Genomic DNA, 8,857 nt, shown 5'->3' with positions numbered 1-8,857 from the left:
TTAGATCAGACAAGCCTGAAGTCTGCCCCACTCCGACCTATGGGGGGGCGGGCAGGATAGTAGTGGATGGTGGCATGGCCATTGGGCAGGAGGAGGTTGGGCTGGACAGCTCACCGTCTCTCCCCGAGAGACAGGTGCATCTTGACAATCCAGTACCAAGCAAGGACGAAGTGACGGCTACTGATTGCTCTCTTATCAGCCGGCCCCTTGCACCCTGGGGGAGATGAAAGTCCATGTTCGCAGAAGGTGCGATTGCGATCTGCTGCCACGTTTAAAGCTCAGCACTGCTGCTGAGACCAGGAGAAGCCATGGATATCCTGGAGATAGATGCCCAATACAGGAGGAAAGTTGCTGCGAATGTAAGAATCTGTTTGGGTTTCTGTCACCAGGGAGGGAGGGGAAACTGAGGCACCGGTGGAGAGGGCTCTTTTGTAGTTATGCCAACCTGCTAGAACCTCATAAGCCTCTGAGAAACCAGGGGGCCATTGCCCATCTGTTGAGGCCTTCTCTTTGGGTAAGATGCCTGAATGTTTTCATTTCTAACTTTGCTGCTGTTCTTCATGAAGAACCCAGAAGTCCTGGCTGCCTCCATTTTAACAGGAACCATCGAGCAGTGGAGGCTGGTGGCTCTGATGTCAGTGGGGCGGTCTGCTCCGGGTTTCAGCCAGAACCAGCCAGAACTCTAAAGGAGCTGCCCAAGGTGCGGAGCTCCTTTTGCATTCTTACTGGTCCTGACTGAAACGCAGACGAGATCCACCGCCCCACTGCCATCAGAGCCACCAGCCTCCACTGCCATCTAGCAAACTCTTCTCTCCATCCAAGGTGTTTTACTCTTTGCTTTGTGTCTGCAATTGTGTTGTAAGTTTTAAGTTCCTGTCTAGGCCAGACGTTTTATTGTAATGGTTCATTTTTATCATTATTTTTTATGTGTCATTATTGTACTGATTTATGTTCTTGCTGTGAGCCGCCCTGGAGGGGTCCTGCCCTGAATGGTGGCCTAGAAATGTTTCAAATGCGCCGCTGTGAAGTGTGGGTCAACGGAACCACGATATGCTGCCTTTACATTCGAACTGGGTCTGTGTGTACAAGTCTGGAGGCGTGCTCTTGTTTTCAGTGAAAGATGAACAGAGGGGCCTGAAATAGCCCTAAAAGGGTCAGACACCCCCCCCACACACACACACACATGCATCCCGTGGCTGTAATCCAGAGCAGCGTCAATTAGGCATTGGCTGGTTTTGACTGCTCCTCCCACCAAGTGATGCCACCCCCCAAGGAAGCAGCAACATTGACAAGATGGAAGACTGCAGCAATGGGAATTTGTTTAATCCCTCTGTGTGTGTCTCCCCCACCCCACCCCCACTTTTGCTACCTCCTCAGGTAAGGAGCCAACTCTTTAAGCTGCTGCCTTTCTCGGTCTCCTGCGTGGCATATTTCATCCTCTGGCCCCCTGAACCCAGTGTGCTGGGCACCATCCTCAAGTGCCTCCCGACCCTCTCCCTGGCGTTCTTCGTGGCGGTCCACTCCCACGGCGCAGGCGTCTGGACACCATATGCCCGACGGATCTTTCAAGGACTGCTGCTCTCAGCAGCGGGAGACGCCTGTTTGGTGTGGCCACAACTTTTCCTTCCAGGTAATGGGTTTGAGGGACCCTGACAGAGCTCTGGCTGGGGGAGCGGGGGGATAACAACTGGGAGATTGTGGCTTCAAGCGTTTTGGTGGAGATTTTTGTGTGTGTGGGGGGAGATTGCAACATGTGGGGAAAGCGGTGTAAATCCTCCTCTCCGCTGTTTCAGTCCCCTTTGAAAAACGTGCCCTGCATGGCAACTAAGATCAGAAGAGAACCCCTTCCATGGGCAGCAATAAAGCACTCTGAGGCCTGGAAAATAGATCCGTGGCCCTAGGAAACAGAGTCGTGCCTGGGACCCCATGAGCCCAGGCTTAGCAACACCCTTGGCTGGTATGACTGCAAACTCGCCAACATTTCTCGGATGTGAATAGAGTCTCACTTGTAGCACCCCTGTTCTTTCACTCACCATCACTGCCAGAGTGTGCTTCTCCTCATCCCCCTGCCCCACCTGGTATGCCATATTGCTGAGGGATCAAATCCTTTCCCATACGCATTTACTTTGCAATATAGCCTGCTGGTTAGTTAGGATTTAACACAGCCTTCCCCAACGAGGCGCCTTCCAGATGCACTGGACTACAGTGCCCATCATCCCTGACCATTGCTTGTGGTGGCTGGGGCTTATGGGAGTTGTAGTCCAGCACATCTGGAGGACGCCCAGTTGGGGAAAACTGTTTTAACAAGTGGCATCTGCGGCAAAATATTACAGCCTATAATTGCCACTAACAAGAATGCTCCTGTTTAGGGTCCCAGCCATGTCGTCCGTCGTCCAGGGTACTATCAGCTGGATGGGGCTGAAGCAGGGAATCCCACTTCCTTCCAGTTCCCTTTTCCAACTGACACTCAGCATGCTGTCCTGATACTCAGTCATAATTGGGCCATTTTTAAAAAAGGGGATTTTTGCCCCTTTAGTTTGTTTTAATAAAAAATAACTAAGGCTGCTGCTGCCACCCCACACCCCTCTTGTTTCTTGGTGCCCTGTTTTTGCTCCACTGCTGTTGGCATTCACCACTTGAGTTTGCAGTCAGAGGGAGTGATACTGAGCTTTTCTACACAAGGCTGCTAATCGCTATATCTACTTTTGGTTTCGTCGCAGAATTGAGAACCAAGCTCTACACAAAGAGCTTTTCCTTTCCTGCTTTTCCAGTACATAAACTCTAGGTGGCGCTGTGCTATAGTGGAAGAGCGCAAATGCAGAAGTCGGAAAATACCTTCAGTTTTGCCATCAGAAATAATACCCCATTTTCCCCGCTCTAAAACATCAACAACCAAAAAGTGCTCTTAAAAAACAGAAGTGCAACTGGAGGACCACAACTTCGTCTAAAGAACCTGTAAACTATCATGAGTGAGAAATCACAAGTGCGCAATAACTGCCTTGTGTAGAGAATTCACTGTTTCCTGCTCTGCATTGTTTTAAGAGACTAGAGGGTGTATTTCCCCCCTTTTGGCTAAAGATATATTAGGGAAAACATAATTGTCCATACTCTGCTAGATTTTACTTATTTTTTTTAATGTATATCCTGTCACAATTGTCCAAGACAACCCATCACAGCTAATAGTATCCAGACTGAAACACTATTATGACTAAACAAACAACTTGATGCAGCAAAATAGTGCCAGAATTAACAGGGTGATAACGCCAGCAGGGATTAAAGCAAAAACAAGAATCCAGACTGCCTACTGAAACAGGGCCAAAGCTAGAAATAGATATGTCTGCTCTGACGTGTCAAATACCACCTCTCACTGCATGAGGGCGCCAATGACACACGTAACACAGGTGCCCCGAATTAGGGATGTCAGAGAATTCCGCCACAGATCTCAATGAGGCCGAATGCCAGTGCATTCGGCCCCCCGAACTCCGTGGTGGAACGGCCTGCCACCCCCCAGCGGATCCCCCCCCGGGACAAGACTTGCCTGGGGCAGATCTTCCAGGCGGCAGCAGCTTCGGCGGCAGCGGCTGGTCTTCCGACCGCCTGCTGCCGCCGCCATTTGCAGTCTCTTGTAAAAACAACAACAACAACAACGTGATAGGCTACGTAAAGATTTACGAAGCCTATCATGGCTGGGTTTAAAAAAAAAAAAAAAGACGTGATAGGCTACGTAAAGATTTACATAGCCTATCATGGCTGGGTTTAAAAAAAAACAAAAAACCGCATACGCAAATGGCGGCGGCTATGGCTGCTGCCATTTGCGTTCCTTATTTTGGGCCGTCTTAATCTACGTAAATATTTACGTAGACTATGGCGGCGAAAATAAAGGGGGACGCAAATAGCGTAGTGGGCGCTATCTGCGTCCCTTTTTGATTCGCCGTTTTAGCCTACGTAAATATTTACGTAGGCTAAAACGGTGAATCAAAAAGGGACGCAAATAGCGCCCACTACGCTATTTGCGTTCCCCTTTATTTTCGCCGCCATAGTCTACGTAAATATTTACGTAGATTAAGACGGCCAAAAATAAGGAACGCAAATGGCGGTGGCTGTAGCCGCCGCCATTTGCATACGCGGGTTCCCCCCCCCCCCCCCGAGCCCTCCGCGGCCAGAAATCCGGCTGCAGACAGCTCTGGCCTGGCTGGGCCTGGCCGGCTGCTCCGCAGAGCGGCTGCGGAGCACAGCCAGCCGTGGAGGATTCTGGGGGGGAGGAACGGAGCGCCTCCCCCCCCCATCCAGGGTTCCAGGGGAAGGAACGGAACGCCTCCCCCCCCACCATCAACATAATCTGTGGAAAGGTAAGTGACTTTCGTACATCCCTAGCCCCGATTGCTAGAAAGATCGAAAAGAGAGTCTAAAGGTGTGCGTTGCTGGAATGTAACTCCCTTGGGAACTCCCATTTTTCCCTGGAACCTGCTCTTTGATCACATCGCATGGCACTGATCACATTGCATGGCACTGAAGTAGTAAAATCTAACTCATGTTTCCATTTCATTGGGTGGCCCTGATTCCTAGACAGATTGGCTTTTCAGCAGTTTTCTCCAAGCAAACCGACTTCCTTGTTCATGGGGGGATGGGGGTTGTCTGGAGGTATCCAACTATGTCATGGTTGGTCAGACTTTATAATAAAGTTGCTAGTCCTTAAGAATATATAAGAGCAGCTCTCCTGGATCAGACTGAAGGTCCATCCAAAAGTTGAATTACTTCAGTCCCCTACCCTGCCCCATAGCTGTTTAGAAGTCTACAGGTGGGACATGATTTGGAGGAAATAGCAGTATGCAGCTCCACTGAAGCCCCTACCTTTTCTCCCATAATTTGAGCACTGGGCCCACCCAGTCCAGCCCCTCAGAAGCCTCTGGGAAGCCCACAAGCAGGGCATGCAGGCAAGTGCCCTCCCCCCATTCCCCACGGATGCCCCCAGCAATGTGATTTGTTTTAGCTATTGTGGCTAAAACAATAGCTAAAACAAATTTATTCTCCATAAATTTCTCAAATCTCCTTCTATGGCCATGCAAGCTGGGGCCATCACCACAACTTTTGGAAGTGAGTCCCATACATGAATTATTTGTGCATGAACTAGGGATGGGCGAAAGTCCCTTACCTGTTCTCGAAGCTTGCTTCGCGGTGGGGGGGAGGCGCTTCGATTCTCCCCCCGAAGTTCAGGCGAGGGGGGGGAGGCGCCCCGCCTCGCCAAAATTCAGGCCGGGGGGGAGGTGCCCCATCCCTCACCGGCGAAATTCAGGCCGGGTAGAAGCGCCCCGTCTACCCGGCCGCGAAAAAAAAAGTAAAAAAACCACACACACACCCGTGATAGGCTACGTAACGATTTACGTAGCCTATCACGGCTAGATTTCCAAAGTCAGCCGTGATAGGCTATGTAAATCGTCACGTAGCCTATCACGGGTGACTTTGAAAAAGAAAAGCGCGTACGCAAATGGCGGCTCCCATGGGGACCGCCATTTGCGTTCCTTATTTTGGCACGTCTAGTCTACGTAAGGATTTACGTAGACTACGGCGAAAATAAGGGCAACGCAAATAGCGTTCCCTTATTTTCGCCGTAGTCTACGTAAATCTTTACGTAGACTAGACGTGCCAAAATAGGGAACGCAAATGGCGGCGCCCATGGGCCGCCGCCATTTGCGTACGCGCTTCCCCCCCCCCAAAGTCAGCCGTGATAGGCTACGTGACAATTTACGTAGCCTATCACGGCTGACTTTGGAAATCTAGCCGTGATAGGCTACATAAATCGTTACGTAGCCTATCACGGGTGTGTGTTGTTGTTTTTTCCTTTTTTACTTTGCAGTGGCGGCGGCGGCAGCCGGTCGGGAGACCAGCTGCCGCCCCCGACGAACCGCCGCCGGGAGGGACATTCACAGGAGGTAAGTCCCATCCCGGGGGGGGGGGGGGGCTGCCGGTAGAGAATTTCCCCACCAATTTCGGGGTGCCGAATGCGTTGGCATTCGGCCTCCCGAAGATTCGGGGAGAAATTCTCCGCCATCCCTAGCATGAACCAGTCTGTTCCTTTCTTTGTCCTGAGTCTAATGCTCTTTGCATTTCATTGGGTGGCCCTGATTCCTAGAGGTCACAAAATAGCTGGGGTGGGGGGAAAAAACTGAAGAGAACATACCGGTCTAGAAAGGTACCCCTCCCCAGAAGGAGACCGGCTATCGAATCCATGGCCTTTTCAGCCGTCTTCTCCAAGCTAGTGTCCTTTACATATACTGCATTACTACCCCCGTCATCCCCAGCCAGCATGGCTATTGCCATGTGTGGCAGATACGTTAGCCCAGCCTTTCTGGACTACAACTCCCATTATGCTGGCTGGGGACGATGTGAGTTGTCATCCAAAACATCTGGAGGGCACCAGTTTGGGGAAGGCACATGGGTTTCAGAATGTGCACCACATACCAGTACAATGGACATTCATATAAAATACCTACAGCCATCCAATATCTGTGTTGCCTCTTTTTGGGCCCTTGGTGTGATCCAGCATGGCTGTTCTTATGTGTGTGTTTTTCTTTTTCCTGGCTCAGTTGAGTAATGGACCACATCATATGGGGGTGGTACGGCCCTCAGGGCCCAATGAAGCTGCTTCAGGGGGCCATATCCTGCCTCTAGGCCAGGATGGGGAACAGGTCGCCCTCCAGATGTTGTTGGACTGCAACTCCCATCATCCCACACCATTGGCTAGGATGGCTAGAGCTGGTGGGAGTTGCAGTCCAACACCCTCTGGTGGCCACATGTTCCCCACTCCTTCTGTAGACAGTCAGTTGGCCATCTCTGATAATGATGTAGCATCGCGCCCATCTTGTTTTCTTGTATCCTGTTCTCTCCTTTGCAGGACTGGCCACCTTTGCTGGATGTCACATCTCTTACATCCTGGCCTTCGGCCTGTATCCCTTCCGGCCCCTCATCTTCCTCGCCGGTGGTGGGTCGGTGGCAGCATCTTACACCCTCCTGCTGCTGCCCTGCCTGGAGGGCTTCTATGTGTGGGCCGTGGCTGGCTACACGGCCGTGCTCGGCACCATGGCCTGGCGTGCGATGTCTCGCCCGGCACGCCAGCTGAGCGCCTCGGTCGGCAGCGTGTTCTTCCTTGTGTCTGACCTGTTCGTCGGCCTCCACACCTTCTGCCACAACGTGCCTCACGCTCGCCTCACCATCATAATCACCTACTACATCGCCCAGGCCTTGATCGCACTTTCTGTGGGCTCCCAGAAACTTTCCCGGAAGGAGAGCTGAGCCCTGCAGTTGGGCTGTTGCACTGACATTCGGTATACAGGGGGAGGACCCCAGGAATTCTTCCCCAAAGTAGAGCTGAGCTCCGGACGACCCCAGGAATTCTTCCTCTCAGCTCCTCCCCTCTCCTGCTCCGCTGGTCCATCAGCTCCCGAAGAACCTGCACCCTCTGGCCCACTTCAGGCTCCTTCCGGAGATCCGGCTTTTTTCTTTCATCGCGGTCCAAAGGCTGCTCTTTACGCTCTTCGCCACGGCCCCCATCAGTGCAGGCTGGTGGCTTCGGTGGCAGTGGGGCAGTACTGAGCTCACGCGCGAAACGGGCCGCTCCGGTGGCCCGCCCCGCGGAGGGCGCCCTTCCCTCGCGGGGGGAGTCGCGTTCTCTCCGCCGCCGAATTCGGTGGCCGCGCGCTGCCCAGCCCTCGGCGGCGCTTCGGCCGCCTTCCCACGCGGCCCCGCTCCTGCGGCCTCTCTCGCACCTGCGGCAGGGTCGTCTGCCCCCGCGGGGCCCGGCCCGGTGCCTGCGGCTGCCCGGGGGCCCCGAGGCAGGCTGCGGCGGCGGCGCCCAGCGGGTGCCCCGGATCGCCGCGGCCCCGGCGCCTGCCCGCGCTCCGCGCCCCGCCGCCTGGGCAGGCTCCCGCCGCAACGGGCGCCGGGCTTGGCGCGAGGAGCAGCGGGACGAGGCGGCTGGTCGGGAGGCGGGCGCGCGGCTGGGGCGCGGCCGGCGGGGGCGCTGGCCGGCCTGGCGGGGAAAGCGGGCGCGCCCCCCACCGGCTCCGCCGTCCGCTGCACGGCTCTCCCGCGCCTCCCAGGACGGGCGAACAAGACGCAGCGGAGGTCCTTCCCCTTCGCGCGCCCCCCCGGCTTTCCTTGGGCTCGCCGCCCGCCCCTTACTCCTCCCTCCTGCTCCTCCGGCCGCCTTCCCCGCGCTGCTGTCGCGGAGCTGGGGGGAGCGCGGGGGCCGATCTGTGTGTGGGGGGGGAGCGGTCGCTTGCTCTCCCCAGAAGTAGGCCGCGCTGAGCTCAGTGGGGCGTGCTTCCGTGCAAGCGTGCCCGGTTTCCCCGCTAAATTTGGCCCGTGTGGCGCTCCTGAGCAAACCAGCTAAATCTGGCCGTTTGGGTGCTGGAGAGCCGCTACGGATGCCATTTAAAAAGGGGGGGGGCACGTGCTACCCACCTCTGATGTGGGGAGGCTCCGGTGTACACAACTGCAGCTTTAGGGGGCGGGGGATGAAGGCTGGGATTTGTGTGTGTGCAGGACAGAGAGAGAGAGAGAGGCATGGTTCAGAGCTGGTGGATGGCTCTGTCTTCTAAATCCGTCTTCTAAACAAACCTACGTTTTATTTGAACGAAGCCTTTCCACTGTGCTCTCTCGGCCGGTGGCCTGTCTCTCCTCAAGCCAGAAGCAGGGGGTCTTGCCCTCAACCGCTTCCTGATTCCTCCCAGGAAGCAGGACCCTCTCAGGCCGAATCCAGTACTTTTATATTGCTACAAGGCCAACTGCAAAAGGGGACAGAGGTCCTGCCACCATACATAGTTCCAACAAAGAGAGAATGTCAGCAGGCGCAGCTTCT

At 54.4% G+C, this 8,857-nt stretch overlaps 1 protein-coding gene across 1 annotated transcript; it reads left to right on the top strand.

Moving 5' to 3' along the window:
• Nucleotides 1-308: 308 nt before the first annotated feature.
• On the top strand, nucleotides 309-7,290 carry LOC146342033 (lysoplasmalogenase TMEM86B-like). Its single transcript, XM_084808458.1, has 3 exons — nucleotides 309-359; nucleotides 1,378-1,630; nucleotides 6,893-7,290. The coding sequence occupies exons 1-3, from the start codon at nucleotides 309-311 to the stop codon at nucleotides 7,288-7,290; spliced, it is 702 nt and encodes a 233-aa protein (XP_084664584.1).
• The last annotated feature ends 1,567 nt before the right edge of the window (nucleotides 7,291-8,857 follow it).

The sequence above is a fragment of the Heloderma suspectum genome, chromosome 6 (assembly GCF_057233095.1).
Source record: "Heloderma suspectum isolate Gila_16-S chromosome 6, 16-S_ref, whole genome shotgun sequence".
Taxonomy (NCBI): domain Eukaryota; kingdom Metazoa; phylum Chordata; class Lepidosauria; order Squamata; family Helodermatidae; genus Heloderma; species Heloderma suspectum.
This window is presented reverse-complemented; position numbering and strand designations above follow the sequence as displayed.

Excerpts from the sequence above, each read along its gene's own strand:
- LOC146342033 (XM_084808458.1), top strand. The coding sequence starts at position 309 with ATGGATATCCTGGAGATAGATGCCCAATACAGGAGGAAAGTTGCTGCG. Across the intron at positions 360-1,377 it reads GGAGGAAAGTTGCTGCGAAT|GTAAGGAGCCAACTCTTTAA; the intron begins GTAAGAATCTGT and ends CTACCTCCTCAG. Across the intron at positions 1,631-6,892 it reads GCCACAACTTTTCCTTCCAG|GACTGGCCACCTTTGCTGGA; the intron begins GTAATGGGTTTG and ends TCTCCTTTGCAG.